This window comes from Petaurus breviceps, unplaced genomic scaffold (assembly GCF_028583685.1).
Source record: "Petaurus breviceps papuanus isolate PSGF00001 unplaced genomic scaffold, PetGlider_PUasm1.0 186, whole genome shotgun sequence".
NCBI lineage: Eukaryota > Metazoa > Chordata > Mammalia > Diprotodontia > Petauridae > Petaurus > Petaurus breviceps.
Genome location: NW_027185798.1, coordinates 9,564,079 through 9,583,587, shown reverse-complemented (window position 1 = coordinate 9,583,587; position 19,509 = coordinate 9,564,079). Strand labels below are relative to the sequence as shown.

The following is a 19,509-nucleotide window of genomic DNA, read 5'->3' as shown; positions in this document are numbered from 1 at the left end:
TAATGCTAACTCCTTTCCTGAGTTGATGACCTCCAGTTTCTTGGTTTATATCTTATTTGTACACACAGTTGTTGGCAGTGTCTCTCCCAACAATAGTTGCTTAATAAATCCTTGAATGTTGGTTATACAACGCTTACATGGAAAGCCAGCTCATCAGTAATGATCATCTGGGACACTTAGCTGGGGCAGTGAGAGCTGAAAGGACTGGCCCTTGGACCAAGAGCCAGCATGTGTCAGAGCTGGGCAATGAATCCAGGACCTTACTGCCTGAAGAGCTCTCTTTAGAGTCACTAAATACTGCTGCTCAAACTAGATTGTCCAATTAAAGACCAATTTATTAGTAGTCTGGTCCATCATTTGATTTGTAAGTAGTAGTCAAAGGCGAGTTGTCCATATTAAAATTTTAAAAGCCACAACTCCCCTGGTTCAGTACCAATTAACAACCCCAAGTTTTCCCTTTGAATGTTTATCAGCATTTCAAAGCAGGAACTGTTCAGAACTAGCAGATGGTGCACTCTCACTCCCATAATTTGGGGTACTTAGATAATCTCACAACTCTTTCAGAAAAGGCCAGAAGCTGTTGATTGACCCCTGAAATAGTACAATTCAGGTTTCTTATGACATCTGTGGTATCTCAGTGCTGGGAGCAGCCTGTTTTGAAATAAGAAAAAACACTGCAGATTGCCACAAATTCTTCCAAGTCAAAAATAAACTATCAACTCTTGAGTAATGAAAACCAAGAGTTCATCCACTTTAAAGTATTCCTCGGCATGATTTTATTACTTTCAAGAAGGTGAGGCACACAAGTAAAATTAAAATTTGGTTCAATTTGTCCAAACTCCAACTTTTCGGCCATGCATTTTATTATATTTATCCATATTCAAAGTTCAAAGGCCTGACAGATGAATGACAGATTGGAACAGACCCTTCTGGTATTTCTAATACACTTTAAACTTAATTTTCTACTGATTTTTGTAAACAGTAAATAAAATCTCCACATTCTCAGGCCCCTAAAAAGCTGATACCTATCATTTTGAAGTAAAATGTTTCTTGAATCTTATTTTCTCAGCTCTCCCTGATCACAGCTTCCCAGAAAACCCTTCATGTCATAGAAATTTGGAGGTGGAAGTGACCAAAGAAATCTCTCCTAAGTCTAAGTCATCCATTACAGAGAGTATCAAACTGAGGCTGCCCAAGAGAAGGGCTGTGATTGTAGTCATGCAGCTAAATTAATGACAGTCCTAGGAATTAACCCGGATCTCTAGACTTTTTATCCAATTCTATTTCACCAAATGTGTGTGTGGGGAAAAAACAACTACTCTGATGAGTAGTTGCTGATTTCCAGCGTCACTGAGTTATTTTCATAACGTAAGACAGGAGCCCAGAGCCACCAGGGATGAGCTGGGGCCAAAGGTTCCTATGGAACCATCTCTAGCGACACTGACTCAACACTCTTAGCTCCAATCACCTTCCTGAAGAAAAAAAGCAGAAAAGGGCAGAGTGGAGGCACAGAAGTAAAGCTGTCCAAAGGAACAACTTCCCTAAGTCCAAGAGGACTCAAATCCATCTGTGATTGGATGACAGCCAGGAAGGACCCTGCAGGGTGATTCCAAACTAACACTTCTGCTCTGTCTTCTCTCCACAATCAACCTTCTGGTCACTTGTGATACACTCACAGTAGCACAGCAAGAGAAGTTTCTCCCTTCCCATCATGCTATTCATATTTAGCAGAATAAAATTCTTCAAGATCCCAATACTATGTGTGCACAGGAACACTAAGTTATAATTAAAATGAAATGCAAAACGTAACATATGGTAGTGACACATAATTGACATTGCAATCATTACAAATTCAGTCAATATTAGCTTGTTCATTCATACTTTAACTGCATCTTTCAAATAAATGGAAGATTTTTTCCACTGTAATTGCTCTCAAAGCCTGAAATCCTCTGAAATTCCCATTTTAAAAAAACCAACCGGCTGCGTCTTTGCTTGTGATTGTTCAGCAGCTGTAGAAATGACAAACACAGAATTCTCAACAACTAACAACACGATATGAGCCACCATAAAAGCCTTCTGGGATGAGGGCAGCATATCGTAAACACAGCGATGCCTATCACATGGCCTGTAGGCTTATCCCACCTTACACAGCTGATGGAATACGGATGGAGACTAGCCCCAGATACAGTCAGTTTTTACATACTACCACTCCTCAGAATGGGAATAATGGAACTCCAACGGTCACTGGCTACAAGTTTTAACCAAATTAGGGGCTTCTTTATGGCTAACCTGAGAAAGCATGCCCTTGAATATGACTGCAAAGCTATCACAAGTTGGCACTGAAGTCTGCGGTCACTTTTTTTCTATTCTTGGGCAAAGGCCCTCTAGAAAGGCTGGTCAATCACTGCAGGAATGGGTGTCAGAGGTCACCAGGGAAATAAGTCAAGACATCAGCACATATTTGTTCCTCTTAATGGAAACATAAATCAAAGGACACACTTTACTGACAGGGGCTTTGTATATGAAGGACAGCATATCGTTGTTATCACTGTTAAATCTATCTGATAACGTCTCTCAAAGGAGCTTTAAAAAATTTTATTAAAATAAATTCTCATAAAGTAATAATAAGCTCCTAGAATACAATTTGTTTCTTAAATATAAGGGACTTTTGAACATTCTAAGGTTTTAAAAATCAAATATTCTATGTATGGAGCTAGAAAGGCCATTGTCTGAACTGTCTCATGCTGACATCAGCTGTATTTGTTGGCAAGTGTCCAGAACCATTTTGCTTAAGTCAGTAATTTGGTGTGGCTAGCCAATGCCAACACAAGGGCTGGCACTTGGCCAACCTTTCGAATAGGTCATTTTCAAAGACCAGTGAAATTCTGACCTGTCACTTTGATCAAACTAGTGCTATCCGGACATTAAAACTAAGAAACAACATATGAGCATTCTCCCATACTTAAGACTAGCTAATTCAGAATATAGCTAACTCCAGCGGGCCAGTCTGAGCAATGGAGGCTCTAGGAGCCCTCCAGTGATGGACAACCGGTCCTCAAAGGACCAGCCTAGTTATGTTCAGAGAAGCCCATGATCTAAGGTCAGCCACCAGATCAAAGCTACATTTTGTCCAAAGCAAAACCATAAGGGGCTGGTTGTGATCAGCATCTGTGAAGTTGTACCTTAATGGATGAAATCCAAGCTCTTCTGAACTACCCAAGAACGCCCCACCCTTGTAGGGAAAGGTCCAACAACAATAAATACAGATGCTGAAAATCACATCAGGTGGTCGGTTGTGTGGCAACCTCAGGCATGAAACACACAAACAAACACACACACACTCTCGTGGTCATAAATTGAGCTAATTTCATGAGACAACAGAAAATTAAACTCATGACATTAGTCATACTACATAATACAGACAATATACACATATGTACACCCACATATACACAGACTGAATCTCACGCTATATCTTTAAGTATGTGAATGGCACTAGTTTTGTTTCTGTCTTTTAAAAACACAACATGTAGACTTGGAAATCGTCATGTCAGACACATTTTATTTCTTAGGCAGATTACATAGTATCAGTATAATACCAGGACAGCCCAGGAAGATGGCAGCCATCAGCTGGAAAAACAACCACCTACTTAAAGTTGGTATTAAGAATAGAAAGGTTAACACTGTCACAATCTAGTTAACTTACTAATAACTGGGTGAGGAATCTTAGATCTGAACACCCATATATACAAGTACGTACAAATAACAGGGTAATGTTTCAACAAGTTCTAAAAGCACTAAAAAGATTTAACAAATTCCTTTCTGGAAGACCTCATTCTTCCCCCAAGTAAGAGTTTGCAGCTCTTCTGTGGACTGGATGGCATCCCAAAAAGCCAGCTGGTATACTGTTCTCTTGCTCCAAGAGGCCGAGGTCATAACTGCCATTGAAAGTGGTAATTAATAGTTACCTCCTCAACCTGTCTCTGCCTTCTCTCAGTTCAGTCTACACACAATGAAAGGACTAGGCCAACGATGCTATGCCTTCATCACCACTGAGCCCAGGAGGCTTACTGATGCCTTGGATTGTTAAAACAAAATGCTCAAATGCCTTCATTATTCACTCCCTTTTTAAAAAGATCAGTCAGAAATGAAAAGCAGAGCATGTACGTGAGATGCCTTTTAAGTCTTTTCTATTTTTAAAAAGAAATACCAAGTCAGTTTGTTTGTGGAGTTTAAGCTAGAGCACGTCAAAATATTGGTCAATTCTAGAAATATTTCAGCGATTTTTGGCACACCCTTTATCTTTAAAAACTAGCAATAGATTCACCTGGACATCATTTAAAATTTTTGACAGAACAGTAAAAGGAGGTAAGGGATTGTTACTCCAAGGCAGAAAGTTTCCAGAACTGAGGGTCTTTTAGCATACGGTGTGAGAGCAGCCCAGAGCGGATGTCATGACTGACACAGACGCAGGTGTGTGCTTGGTCTCTGGGTTACCATCTTTGTGCATTCCCACTTCTCCCTGGGTCTCTCTTCCCTGTTTTCAGCGTTCTGGAGAGCTATCTATGTTAATGGAATATACTCTTGTCAGGTTAGGATTCTAGTCAACAGAGATCTGTTGTCAACGACCAACCCAAATAATAGCTGGGAGGCTCACCTACAGTCAGCTGATCCCTTGGTGATGAATATCTTGGACATGGGGACGCATCAAATAGATTTAAAAAAGGAATGACAATTTTTGGGGGGAGGGGTTGGCCATCAAGGTTAAATGACTTGCCCAGGCTCACACTGCTTATAAATGTCTGAGTCCAGGGCAGGTATTCAATCTACTTTACCACCTAGCTGCCCTGGGAAGGGCAATTTGAAAAACTTGCTCTTAAATACAGGTTGTCAATGATTGCAACCTTACTGATGTTTTAAAATTTTCTTTTAAATCATGAACCAAGAAGATAACCATTAAAAGAATCTTTTTGGGGGTGGGAGTGGTGAAGAGAATAGAGATCTGTGATTCCTACAGTGTACTGAACTCCGGGTGAGGAGAAGCCTTTTCTCTACTAATGGAGATCATTAGTTGTTTTTCCACTTAAAATATTAGGTGTGACAACAGGTGGATCAGAGCTGACTCCAAGGAGGGACTGAACTCTACCTAGCTAACCTCCCTAATCACAACGGGGAGGCGGGAGGGAGACAAAGAACCTGCCACTCTAGATCATAAAGGACACGACTCCCTCTGAGCTCCTGTGACCGCACTATTTTACATAATCTGTTAATGATAAATTTTTCTTCGCTACCTGTTAAAGCAGGGAGAGCCACTACCTGGATAAGTTCCAAAGTACTAAGACAATTTTTAATGATGTCTAGTTAAAACTTTTCATTCAAACTTAGTCTCCTCTAATCTGTCTAAATTAAGTCCAGTTTCACTGACTGTTAGAAGCATGCAAAAACAAAGCTGCATGGGCAATTCTGAGATCAGGAACAGTGGGTGTTAGGGGGAAAGGGAGACACCAAGGGAGACGATGTCATTTGGAGACATAAAACAACTCATTGATCACTTCAAACTCATGCACTTCAATCTGGTCTAGGGGAAGCACAGACTGTACCCCGGCCTCAACACTGCCCACTCCGTGCCCATCACCTGCCATCCAAGTTGGTCCTTCTCGAATGCCAGGGCCTCCTTGCCTGATGACGTAGAAACAAGCCCAAGCCCTCAAAGGCCCCAGGAGCCAAGCCCAAGCCCTCAAAGGGCCCTCGGCGGAGTCACCAAAGCGCACGTGCATGCACCAGCCCAGCCACGGGGACAGCACAACTGTTGTCACAGCCTCAACCTCCGTCAATTTGGCTCCAGGAACCCTTAGAGACCATTTACTAAATTACACACAGAGTGGCTTCTGCTCCAGAAAGTGATGCACCCTGAGTGACTAATTTTTAAGAATCATAAATCTTTTGAAGGTGCAATGGTATTTTTGTGATCTCCTCTGAGCTACAGCTATAAGCAACATTGTTTAAAAGAACAAACATGGGGGTTCATTTTAGGAAGGAGACTAAGGAAAATATTACAAAATGGAGCTCCACAGAGACATGCATATATATGTACATATATATACATCTCTTCGCTAAGTTAGAAATACTTTGGGGCTAAGAAAAGAGAAAACTCAGAGGTTATGAGTCTCCTGTAGAATCTGCAAAGGTTGCATGCAATTATTTAAGGAACAACCAGAATTTCTTCTCAGAAAAAGACTTCTGATCTCTTTACTACATTAAGACATGGAATGATGTGGTGAAGCACAATCTAGTCGTGGTTTTGGTTGTGGTTAGGACTTTGGCTTGTTCAAAGGATGGTTTCTTTTAGGTCCAACCTGTGGGCCAATGCCAACTCGCATGGCGTGGATATGAAAGTCCCACAGCGTTGGGGTGCCTTTCTGGCAGCTTGTGCTTGGTCACACATACACACTTACAGAGTCCAATTTTTTCCAAACATCCTCTAAAAAGAATGAGATGCATATTTCGCAAAGTGAACGTGACAGGTCTTCTATGGCTAGAGTCAAATTGTTGAATTAAGGCTTTTAGACAACTAACCTTCAATAGTCACCTCAACTTCAGGGTCCTCACTTGTTTCTGAAGGGGCATGCTGGGTAGAATCTTGAAAAAAATAAAATTCTAAAATGACATTCATTATTAAGCATTCTCCACATTTCCCAACATTTTCCAGATTTGATATTAAAACAGCAGCCTTTCCTGAAAGCCCACTGACATTTTAATGTATTCTGTGCACACTATTCATAAATCTAAACAAAAAGATTTGTTCATAAGCCTTTTTAGAGGCATCATGGAGGGGGGGGAGACGGGAAGGAGAGATTTTCAGATTCTAACAAGTGCAGAGATGCTTTCATTAATGTAGTCAGCAAATTTTTATTATTAGTTTATTAACAGGATTAATATAATCACAGATATGTTCCCATTGTCACCACAGGGATTACTAGAGCTATAAAAACAAATCTTTCTACCTTGTGATTGATATTTTTCCTCTTGTCTTTCTATCATGAGATAGGAATGATTTTTACTGTTATTTAGCAATTTTTAGTGACAACACATTATAGTGTCAAGAAAAAAGAATTATGACAAACATATGTAGTGCCTCTGGGGGGAAAAAAGGTTTACATAAATGACAGTAAAATAAACAGCATCGAACAAAATGTTTAAAGACCCTGTGGATACTCCATAGTGTGACTAGTTAAATTCAGATTGACACAACTGCACTACTACAAATAGAACTCAATACAAGTCAAATTCCATTATAATGAAATCCTGCCTATATATAATGAGAGAGAACCTTTCCAGAGAGCCCGTAAGTGGCAATGAATGACAATAATTCAACACAATGGAATAACTTCGGTCCCCCCCTCGAAGTTGATTATAATGGCATCTGACCTGTATGTCTCCCCCTCCATGTCTACTCTGGTGCATCTTCCCCCAGGGTCAAAGTCTAGACACTTTCACACATTGAAGAAGTTAACTTCCACCACCTGACCTCACTTGGTATGTCCTTCTCATTGACATGTGTCAACAGGAAGAGACTCAAACTACCACTTGAAGAAGGTGCCTCCTTCAAGTTGATTCACCCACCAGGGAGCCAGCAGTTTCCCCCAGAGGGCTTTAGGAGCGTGTCGGAAGAAAGAGAAAAGAAAAAACAAGGAAGCAAAAAGGTGAGAATGTCAGAGCAAAATGGGCCTCTTGGTCCAAAAAGGAGTAACCCACAGGCCCCAGTATTCTGGTGAGAAAATGCTGAACAAAAACTGCTATGAGTCAGTGATCTCTGCAAACAGCTGAGAAGGTGCCTGGATACGCCACCTCCGAGAGGGAGAGGGCCTAGATTCACAAGAAGAAACTCTCTCTTGATCAAAAAATTAAAATAAAACATGAAAGACACTATCATCAGCTTGGAAAAGGCTCATCGCTGGGTTGTGAGCTCAAGAAATCAAACCAAGTGGAGGGCCAAGGGAAAAAAGGGAATAATATTGATCTGTCCTCAGAGCAGGTGGGAGACTTCAAAACTATTTATCTGACAGAAAACGTTTCTGTCTCTATGACATTGTCTTAAAGGTTGGAAAATCTCCTTCATCATTTTGTCATTTACACTGAAATCGCTCTAAGATCGTAGGAGGATCTAAACCTGATGCACAAGGCTGAAATAGGGGGGAAGAGCTCTTCATAAACTCCCTCTCCCTAAAGCTTGTAAGAGCAGCAGTTCTAGTTGGGGAGTGTCCCGTTCTAACTGGAAAGTGAGGCAGGCGAGCAGGGACAACAACAGAAACATTGCAATCACCAACAAACTTCTACTTACCATCAAGCTTTTCATCCCCAACTTGCTTAAGTGGTCCCATATTCTGTCTCCATTGAAGATCAGAATACTGACAGATTAGTTATGTGACCTGTATCACAGTCACCAGATACTAGGACTAGAGCTCAGCCTGCTGCTGAGGAGTCAGGCTGCAAAGCTACCTTTAGAGTCAAATATCTGAGATTTGAAGTCAACAAGTCTCAGGTAAATAATCAGGAAAATACAAATTTTTTTTTTAAACAAAAAGCTTCTCATTTTTCTAACCTTCCACTGGTAATTCCATCTCTGTTCCTTCATTGCCCTCCGAAGAGTGATGGCTTCCTAAAATGAAAGTAAACACTCTATAATAAAGTGATTAAAAAAAAAAAACACTTCAAACCCTAAAAATTCAATTAAATATTGCAATGCAAATAACTCAGAACCTGCATGCAACCTGCATGTACAAGTATCATCTGATTTGTATTTCAAAATTAAACTTTCCCTTTTCGCTGCTTTCATAAACACATTTTATTAACAGTTTTTTGGTCATTCACCACCTGCCCCCCAATCAGAAGGAAAAACGGTCAGCTTCTGCTTTTTGAGTATAAAGACTTGAATGCAAATTATTTTACTTTTTAATGAAAATAAAACTATGGCCAAATAATTACTAATCGATGTTGAAATTTGAAACTATCACATTTATATTCCTAAGAAACAAATATTCGTCATCTGTCAAAAAAGACGGTAAACAAATATCTTCTTGCTTTGCTCAGGGAGAAACACAGATGGTAAAGTTAGGGTCACTACGATTCCTTTCACAGGTGCACACCTTGCCTGGTAACTTCTTACTCTCAAGTTCATAGAGAACACTACTACTACGCATTAAATACTTTCAGTAGAATAACAGTTTTAACATAGACACAGACTTCACAGACCTTAAGTGGATATAGATGTGAAAGAAATGTCTTGTTCAAGGTTTAAATAAAGATTATTGCTATCAGGTACAAATCATCTCCATGATTCAACAGAGGAAATCAAAAAAGGAGTAAAGAAATACAAGAAGGAAAACCCCTCGAGTCACCATCTGGGTCTCCCTCTATCCCCTTGGTGGGCCAAAGTCACCAGGTAGGTCTGGCCCTGGGTCACTCGGTCTTGACTTTACTTACAATCACCTGCTCTTGCTTCATTCTCTGAGCTATTGACCCAGTTAAACAGAAATCTATATAAGTATCACGTATGTGTATATATGGATACATGTATACACACACATCTATGCATACCTAGGTCTATGTAGAAAATTAATAAGGAAAAGCCCAGTATGTTTCCTCTCTCATCTGTAATCACCTTTAAATTATGCTCCAAATTTGTTTGTTTCTTCATATCTCACAGAAGTTATTCACAAGTAATTCCAACACCAGACTTGAGGTTATGAGCCATGACTACCCAAACATGTCATTAGCTCTTTCCAACTCCCAAAAGCATAGGGAAGGGATAGGACATAGAGGCACACACGAGACTTAAAATCTGTTTGAAATCTGACATGTTAGCTTGAGAAACACAAGGTTTTTAGGGGTGGTAGTGGTAACTAATGATGGAGTTAAGAATAGAATGGTGGGCTTTATAAAGGTAAAGGAGAAAATTTTTTTTACAAGTATATCAACCCTTGCCCTGCTTACCCTCACAGAAATACTGTGAGGAAATAAGAAACAAAGGCCCACTCTTGGCCACTGTGACATAGGGCTCTCCTGTAAAAGTCAAAACCAAAAACTTGAAAATGACAGAATGTCTGATTATATGAAAACTTAGCAGTCAAGATAATAATTTCTAGCTTATTTCCAAATTCTTGGAAAAGTCTACAACATTATAATATCAATACTGACACTCCTAACCATACAAGTACCAGAGTTCCATCCACACCAATGTAGAATGTAAGATACAGACATTTACATTTAAATAAAGTATGGCCCTTCATCCATAAAGACATGGTTTTATCCTATGAAAAGTTGGGATAACACTTTGAAAATGTACTGGTCCCATTCAAGTTTATTTCTACATACCTAAAAAAGGTTCTCTCTGCAATATATAACAAGCTCTATCAATAGAGTGAGAGATAACATAGCTCAATTTTTCCTTTTCAATTGAAGAAAATCATGAAAATGGTAGTATCATAGCACATTTTATGCAATGTAAAAATTGAACATTAAAATACTAACATTGCTCTCTCTGAGAAACAGAAGAGAAAAATATCTACCTTGAAAAGACTTCGAAAGGGGGAGTTTTTCATCAACACCACCAGTTTCAGAAGGGCCTGCTTTGGAATACAAAGATAATAACTTAAACTGTAATCCCAAAAAAATCTCTTCTGGATCATTTAAGTCAACAAATTCCAATTTTTTACATGAAACAACAGCCTTTTCATGAAGATAAAAGGCGAAATGAAAAAAAAAATGGATGCATGAAAGATGTCAGTCCATTGAGTTATATTAATGGAACAAGTACATTCAGTCAAATTCATCCACAGAAACAGTCAAGACAATTTCTAAGTTCACACATCATGACAATGAATGAAAAAGAGACATATGGTGTGAATGGAAATGATACATAACAAGATTCAACTAGACAGGATTAGTTCTCATGCAGATAAAGAAGCAACAGTTAATCATCTGATGTTCCATCAAAATCTTAAACATTCCCAAGCAGATTGATACCGTTATCTTCACTGAAATCGAAACATGCCAAATCAACAATATTAAAATTTCCTTTTCTAAAAACTGTACTTTCTTTGTAACATGATGGACTAATTCATTTTCATTCAAGTGTTATCATTTCAGAAAACATCTCTTAAGTTTGAAGGAACCTTTGCAAAATGATGAGCATTTCACTGGTTTATAAAAGTTATAATAAAGTTAAAATATAATAAATAAAAGTTAAAATATAAAAATTAAAATAAACTAAAAGACTTTGCTTTTATTGGGCACCTTGTTTTTTTATTGAGGGAGGGAAAGAATGTCTAGACTTGCTAACTAACAGTGTAGGGAACTCCCATAGTGGGACTTCTCTCCAGGAACAAAGATCAGCAATTCACATGTACCTTCAGTTGGTGACTTGCCCATTGGTCGTTCGACAAGAAGTAGCACAGAACTTGACCAAGAATTCTTCCCAGCTTCCCACTTTAATCCACCACCTCCTTTTTTTTTTTTTTTGGAGGGCATCTGGGGTTAAGTGACTTGCCCAAGGTCACAGGTATACCTCCTTCTTTACTTCTATTTGTCTATGTAACCTTCCAGTCACCTTAGAATCACAGAGTTAGAGCTGGTAGAGGTCTCAGACCAGCAAGTCCAATCTTCTCAATGCTATAAATGAGGTCCAAAAAGTCACAAAGACTTTACTGAAAGCAGAAGTTCTTGGCTTGTGGTCCCACAGACCATGGACAAATTACAAGAGATCTGTGAACTTAAATGAAAAAAAAAAATTCTATCTGTACCTTTACTAACTTTAATTGAAAATTGAAATGGAGTACTTCTTTCAAATACTTAAACTTATTATTCTGAAAAGGGTCCATAGGCTTTGCCAGATCACCCAAGCGGCCCATCCAAGCCACCAAACAAGGTAAGACACTTAAGATACATTTGAGTTCTACATAGTAAAGCCTTAAAAAATAAAACCAACTTGAAATGGCATCAAACACCAAATGTTTCAAATGGAGGAAGAGTTAACTACTGATTGTCCCAAATCTTTTATATTTGGAATTCACCTGGGGAAAACAAACAAGCCAAAGTGGTACCAAGAGAGAAGGGAATGCATAATAGGAAGACAAGAAATCAGATGGTGTTTATTTAATAACTCTGTCAGTTTCCACTCATTATTCAAGCTTTTCTTTAGTCTAATTTAATGTTAAGATACACTTAGTCAAAGGTGGATACAAAGCTTCAACATAAGCAAAGCTAGGTGCCATGCATGCCCCACTACTTTTCCTTCTCTTTCCCATCCCTTTCTTCTGTCCTCCTGCTCCAAACTTTTGTCAGCACAGAAAACTGTTTGTTAACTAGGGTTTCATAGGACTTCAATGGACAGATGCAAAGTACATCAAGAACTTATTAAAAGAGCAATCAAGTTGTGAAGCTAAATAAAGTAGAAAGTAGGGAATATAAGGCATCAGCTAAGTACCCTGATAAGTAGTCTTAGGATAACAGGGTTGAGCACCCATTATAACTGGTGGTAATTAATGCTCCCTTCCAAGGCTGCAAAGGCTCTGCAATGAAATCTTATTCTAGAAGTGTACTTTAAAGGGATCAATCACAGAAGAACCAATGACAAAGCAGTTACGACAGTAAGCCTAGAAAATGGACATCCTTAAAAGTTTTTTAATGTTTACAGAAGAGACAAAATTCTAGAAAATTCCTCCACGTAAAAGCATTCTTTAATTTCTCAGTTAAAAAGAAAAAAGAAAAGCAAACAAAGCAATGCCCTAGTGGCACAAAGAGCAATGGAATATTACTGTGCCCTAAGAGACAATAACTATAAAGAATATATGTGAAGACATCTAAACTGATGCACAGTGAAGGAAGTAGGGACTTCCTTCCTTCCTTCATTCATTCATTTATTTTTAAGCTTAAGACGGCATCACTTTAATAGCCTGGTCTGAAGAAACATGAAAATGTCCCACCTTTTTTGGACAAGTGGGTGCCACGTGTGTGGAACTCTGAATACCAGTTCTGATTCAGCAGGGGATTGGTGAGCTCTATGGAATAGATTTTTTATTCTTTTTTCATTCATTGTTAAAAGGTAGGATGCTCAGGATGAGGGAGAAAAGAGGTACATAACAAGAAATGAGGGTAATATAAAAACACAACATTTTTTAAAGAATGTCCTAAAAGATTTTTTTAAAACTGATATTAATAGACTTAAAATTTCTTTTGCAGTCAAGGTACATTTTCATAGAAGGCATCTAGGTGGTGGCTCCGGGTCTAGAATCAGGAAGGCCTGAGTTCAAATCTGACCTCAGACACTTACTAGTTGGGTGACACTGGGCAAGTCACAACCTCTACCCTAATGCAGAAAAAGGAAATGGCAAACTACTTCAGTATCTTTGCCAAGAAAATGTTCACAGGGTCACAAAGAGTCACACCATTACTGAACAGTAATATTTTCATAAAAAGACCATTTAAACATCCTTTGCTGACAGAACAGACTGAGTCACTAATATTAATGTACACTTGTGAAATTTTATTTAAGTATAAACACACTTCCATAAGCAAATATTATTTATTATAATGTGGCATGTAGAAATATTTCTAAGACTTTTCCTTAAAGGAATTTAGAAATATAAACCTATACTGGCATTCAGGGTAAATTTATCTAATTGGAAGGTTTCCTGAGGGAAGGTGAGTGAACACTGACAGGAACAAAGGGCCAGCATGACCCATTCAAAAGCTCATGCCCAGTAATGCTTTGTTCCCAGCCACAGGTTTTCAATCTTCAAACCAGTCCAAATTCTTTTCTTTGTAATAGAGAAGTTTTAAGTGATTTATACTGAAGAAAATCTTGATTATATTACAGTAAAGCTGAAGATCACTGAACTTTGTCTTGTTTCATGGCTGCCTCCAATTGTAAAATATGGATTTAGAAGGTCATTACTAGAAAAAGTTGGTGGCTACATGTTGACATCTGAATCATAAAACAGACGAAAACACAAGCCTGCTTTAGTCCTCTGTAGCTTCCTCTTACTTTCAGTGATTATGGGAGAGAGAGACTGAAAAGGGAGAAAGGGCAAAAAAACCCTACATTTTTTCCTTGACTGTCTGAAAGCATCCATTTGTGTGGATTTTTTTTGCTCAATGGACAAATATGGTCCAACAATTGAGCCTAAACAGAGTGGCAGCCCTGAAGTCTTCATGAGCTCAGATCTGGTCTCAGGTACTTCCCAACTGTGTGACCCTGGGCAAGTCACTTAACCCTGTTTGCCTCAGTTACTCATCTGTAAAATGAGCTGGAGAAGAAAACGTCCAAGCTCTCCAAGAAAACCCCAAAAGAGGTCAACAGGGTCAGACACGACTGAAATGACTGGTCAACTACTAATGGAATAAATCAACGACACCTGGCCATACTGAGATTCTCAGTATAAAGGACCTTCTAATGTTCAGGCTCAATGAAGAAAGCTCACAGCCTGTCCTCAGAGGCAGCTAAGAAAGTGGAGTTGTTGTCAGGCTGCACCATGTCACAAGATACCTTGTCATGGGATCATGGAAGTAGGACACAGAAGAAAATAGGGGTGCTGCTCCCCCAGTCCAAGCAAGGAACTGATGAGTTTTGTCACCTCTGGGAAGCCTGCTGAATGAGGAAGCTCTAAAGGACTGTCTTTTTGGAAAACACAAAAGCAGCGCAAACCTCAGAACTAAGAAGAGATTAAGGGGTAGAAATAGTCCCCCCCAAACACCAGCCTCAGTGCTCCGGCAGTTTATATGCTTATATCTGGCCACTGGGCCCAGATGGCTCTGGAGGAGAAAGTGAGGCTGGTGACCGTGCACAGCACATCCCTCCCTCCCTCCCACCCAAGTCAATTGCAAGTCATGTCATCATCTCCCTGATGTCATGGTCCTCCGAGAACAGAGGACAAACCACAACCCTGCCTGAATGGGGACCCAGCTCTCCTCTCCTCTCACTGTTTAACAAACAAAATATACCAACCCTAAAACCCAGCTCACTCAGAATCTGAAGGAAGAGATCACAACAGGCACCTGTCCAAGCACCACTTGGGGCTTGGTAGTTTTTTGGGCCCTCCAGGCTCAGAGTGAATGTAAATAGTAATTGTTTCTCTTTTGGTCAACAACCCTCAGGGTCTCCCCCCCAGTTTGATTTTTTTTTTTTCATTAAAGGAGCCACCCCTAGACAAGCTGCTGCTGCTTTTTTTTTTTTTTTTTTTGCTTTATTTTTAGAGGACGGAATGCAGGGCAACTAGGGTTAAGCGACTTGCCCAAGGTCACATGGCTAGTAAGTGTGTTAAGTGTCTGAGGCCGGATTTTGAACTCAGGTCCTCCTGACTCCAGGGTCGATGCTCTATTCACTGAGCCACCTAGTCGCCCCACAGCCGCTGCCACCTCCCCCCCCCTCCCAAAACAAGCTTCTTAAAGAGGTCTATTCACTGAATGGGCATAGCCTCACTCAAAGTGAGAACATGAAAAGACCTTGGCTTAAAAGAATCAAGGTCATCTCCAAGTTCAGAACCCTATCAGGTCACTAGACTCAGAAGGTTTTCAGAAGGAGGAAAAACTGAGGTTGGTGACCTTGCACAGCCCTCCCTCAGAATTCAAAATCAATCGCAACTCATGTCATTATCTCCCTGATATCATGGTCCTCTTTGAGAAGGAAGGGCAAACCACACAAAGCCAACAAACAACCCCAAGAGAAATGTTTGTAAAATGCTTCAGATGCCCTCAAAAACTCGTATCAACAGAACAGTTACTATTACTGTTTCATGACCTTTCCCTCTTTTGTGAAGACCTGACGGCAAAGAATAGCTTGCCTTTTACTGAGCACTAGTCATGGTTTGCTGTGATTCTGTTTTGGTCTCCACTCCATTCAGTGGGTTGCACGCTTCTGTTACTGGGATTATGGATGTGGGGGAGTCGATTTTCCTTTCCCCTGAAAGGGCAGGGAAGAAGGTTCTAAGCTGTGCATTAGAATGCATAACTTGTCCCAGGTAAAACAGGAGCAATGGGAAGAATTTTTATAAGGGATCCATCCACAGCCATAGAGAATAGTAATGCCTTCGTCTCCTAAAAGAAGCAACCTGGACTTTGCTCACAGAGCTTCCTTGCAGCTTATGAGGATATTACCTACGGGACCATAGGCACTTCTGCCTCCCATGTGCTTCCCTGCCTGGTGTAGAAGGGGAAATGCTATGACATTACTAAACGTATGAAAAGAAATTATTAAATTATTGTTACATATATAGTCCATTTAAAAACAAACTTTCAAGGTTAAGCACGTTTATAATAAAGTCATAATGAGACCTTTGGGGGTTCACTGATAAGGTAAAAAATAAAATTTCTATATTCATAGTCACTGTACTTCTCAAGCATAAAGGTATACTTATATAAATATTTAATGACTTAATTTAAAAAGTCTAGATCAGGGGTTGACCTTACTTTGTGTCAAAGAGGCCTTTGGCTGTCAAGCCAAATTCATGGGATTGCAAAGGAAACCAAAGGTCAGTGAAAATAAAAGTATAATTTTTTTTCTTTCCCTTCCCACCTAAGTTTGTGGAATCTCTGAAATCTATCCAGAAATGTGCTCATTACTCAGTGTCAGACTTCTATATACCCACACTTCCTTTGCCGCTTTGAAGACAAACACTGTTTCTTCCAGTTCGCGCCACAGTAACTTCTTAAACATATAGCCCATGAGAGGTACTGTGATGAGCAGAGCAATGTCTGCCCTTTAGGAGCTTACATTCTGTTGAAAGGAAACAACCCGCACACAAATAAGGGAAGGGAAATCGCTAACAAAGAGAGGGTGGAGCATGGAGCAGAGGGGGTCAGGGACAGGGTTTGGAAGGAGCAACAGGTGGGGCCAGAAAGAAGAAAAGGTTCTAAGGCAACCATGAGGAAGGAAGGGGAGTGGCCCCTGCAGGTGGCCCAGCTATGTGAACACTGTCAAAGATGTGATAATGCATAAAAATGGTATTATAAAATAATTTTTAAGAATTTTCCTGCTCTTATTTAAGAGCAAAAGAAGGTATTATTAGGAAGCAATAATCTTACAAAGCCACATTTTTAATGAAAAACACACAGAACAAAAAAAGATATATATTTGCTTCATTATTATGCATAATCAAACTTCATACCAAAATCAGAAGCAACTTTTTAACTAGGTAGAAATGGAATTTAATACAGATTATGACTTTCAAGTTAGAAGTTGGATAACAACAACATTATTGGCATACGACAATGCATGATTTTATTTTTTTTTTTGGAGGGGGGAAGGCAATTGGGGTTACAAGACTTACCCAAGATCACACAGCTAGTAAGTGTGTCAAGTGTCAGAGGCCACATTTGAACTCAGGTCCTCCTGACTCCAGGTCGGGTGCTCTATTCACTGTGCCACCTAGCTGTCCCAGTGCATGATTTTCAGAAATGGGTATTCTTCACTCAAAAGACCTCCCCCGTTGTGGTATTAGGACTACTGAAATTAGTTTAGCAGAAGGGAGTATCTTTTTACAGATGAGCTAATGTCCACAGTAGTAAAGACTGGATACAAACTCTGGATACAATCTCTGACTCCAATTTCACTGTTCTTTCTAGTAAACTAGGCTGTGTTCTTTATCCTACTGATTAAAATAGAAGACCAAAGAAAAGTTGAGAAAATTTTAAATTGGTGTCTTATTATTATCAATCCTATAGTAAAGGGCTGATTATACAATTAGTTAATAGAGGAATCTGATATGCCTCATAGTACGAGGTTTTTTTTTTGACTAAAAAATAACTAAAGGTCCAAGTATTTTTCACAATTTATACCTACCACCTTTAATAGTTTCTACAAATTAGTTACTTTTCTTGTAGCTAGCATGACATCACTAATAACTGCCGTGGTTTAAAGGGGAAAAAAATGGAAATAGGAAAGATGCAAACAATGAGACTTTGCCCCTCAACCTGCCCCAATAACTGCTGTTATCTACTGAGCATCTCTCAAGGCTAAAGGAAAACCTGAAAACAAGGGCATCAACTAAAAGACACAGGGTGCCAAAATACACAGGTGCTTAGCACAAATGTAAGATCCAAAGTCACTGTGGCCACTCAGGGCACAAGGCTGTGATGGATGTAATCCGTGCTCCAGGGAAGCAGAAGCCAATGAAGTAGGCACCTTGAGATGAGTTCTAAGGGCAGTGGAAGCCCCACACCAAGAGAGTGGCTGCAGTACTTGCAGCCGGAGATCAGGAGATCTAGTCTGACCAAAGGATGAGGAAAAAACCTCTTCAAAAGAATAGAAACTGAACCAAGAAGATGCAACACTGCTCCAAATCAATGAAAAAAAATGGAAAAGGAAACAACTCTCATGTTCCCCCCACACACAGTAAAATGACAAAGAAAGACCTAAGGACTCAGTGACGGAGGGGTGGGAACTGGCCCGATAATTCGGACTGATGAGACAACAAGGACCAGCCAGGGATTTCACTATGATCTAAGAGAGTTCAAAGACACAAAAAGACCCCAAATGTTCATGGCAACACTTTTTTTTGTGGTAGTAAAACCTGCAAAGTGGGTACTCACTGACTGAGGAACAGCTGATCAAAATGTGGTATGGAAATGTAGTAGTTATTACACTGTGAAGAAACAGGGAATTCAGAGAAATGATTCAGGCAAAAGTAAGCAGGATAAGAGAACAGTAGACAAAATAATAATAAAAAAAAGAATACCAAAATAAGGCTAGGTACTGAGTAATTATAAGGACTAAATAATGGCCCTAGGAAAGAGATGAGGATGTTCCTTGCAGTAAAGAGGTAAAGAACTATGGAGACATTATGTGTAACAGAAGTCAGTCCAATCCGTGATGATCATGTCAACTGGGTTTTTTTTTACTTAACCCTTTTCTTTGGCAATAGGGAGGGTTTCTTTCATGGTGGCAGTGATGATTATATGTGTGTATATGGAAAGAAGTTTATGTAAAAAATAGTTGTAAAAAACCAAAACGCCAATAAAATGTATTTAAAAGATAAAAAAATAGCTGATGTGGTCTGATATAATCCAAAATTTTGGGAAGGATTAAGTCCTATCAATTCTTCAACTACCTACATTTTCCATATTGCAAGTATATGGTAGCAACTGGGTCTCCAGAGCCCCTTGATACCACAGGGATTACTTATACATTATGATCAGCAATGTTCTAAGTGCTATTTATATTTTTTTGCTCAGTTCTTTATCATTTCTAATACGTTCCTACTTAAATTCTATGATGAATGATACACAGAATGCACATTAGGATTATGAAACTTGTTTTATGAACACACAGAATGAAAAAGTATAGAATTGTCACAGAATCAGAGACAGTATTTTAAGATATATTCATGCATGCATACCTGCAAAAGTGTTAGCATTTTTAAAGAAACTGATCTACCACAACATCTAACTACAAACAATGGTATATCAGCATGTAATTACACTTGCAAATTTATTTAGAGAACCTATTCATAGCAT

At 39.3% G+C, this 19,509-nt stretch overlaps 1 protein-coding gene across 20 annotated transcripts in view; it reads right to left on the bottom strand.

Moving 5' to 3' along the window:
- The window catches only part of GTF2I (general transcription factor IIi), an 89,773-nt gene that overhangs the window by 29,823 nt on the left and 40,441 nt on the right, over window positions 1-19,509 (bottom strand). For 9 of the 20 annotated variants that reach the window (XM_069089513.1, XM_069089514.1, XM_069089521.1 and 6 more), the window contains exons 10-12: window positions 10,569-10,628; window positions 8,603-8,659; window positions 6,577-6,639 (exon numbers count right to left, since the gene is read on the bottom strand). The exons of 1 other annotated variant lie outside the window; for it this stretch is intronic. In XM_069089513.1, the coding sequence (XP_068945614.1) occupies window positions 6,577-6,639; window positions 8,603-8,659; window positions 10,569-10,628 (180 nt within the window). The remainder of the gene's footprint in view (window positions 1-6,576; window positions 6,640-8,602; window positions 8,660-10,568; window positions 10,629-19,509) is intronic. 10 more of the 20 variants (XM_069089522.1, XM_069089509.1, XM_069089525.1 and 7 more) reach the window with 5 other exon arrangements.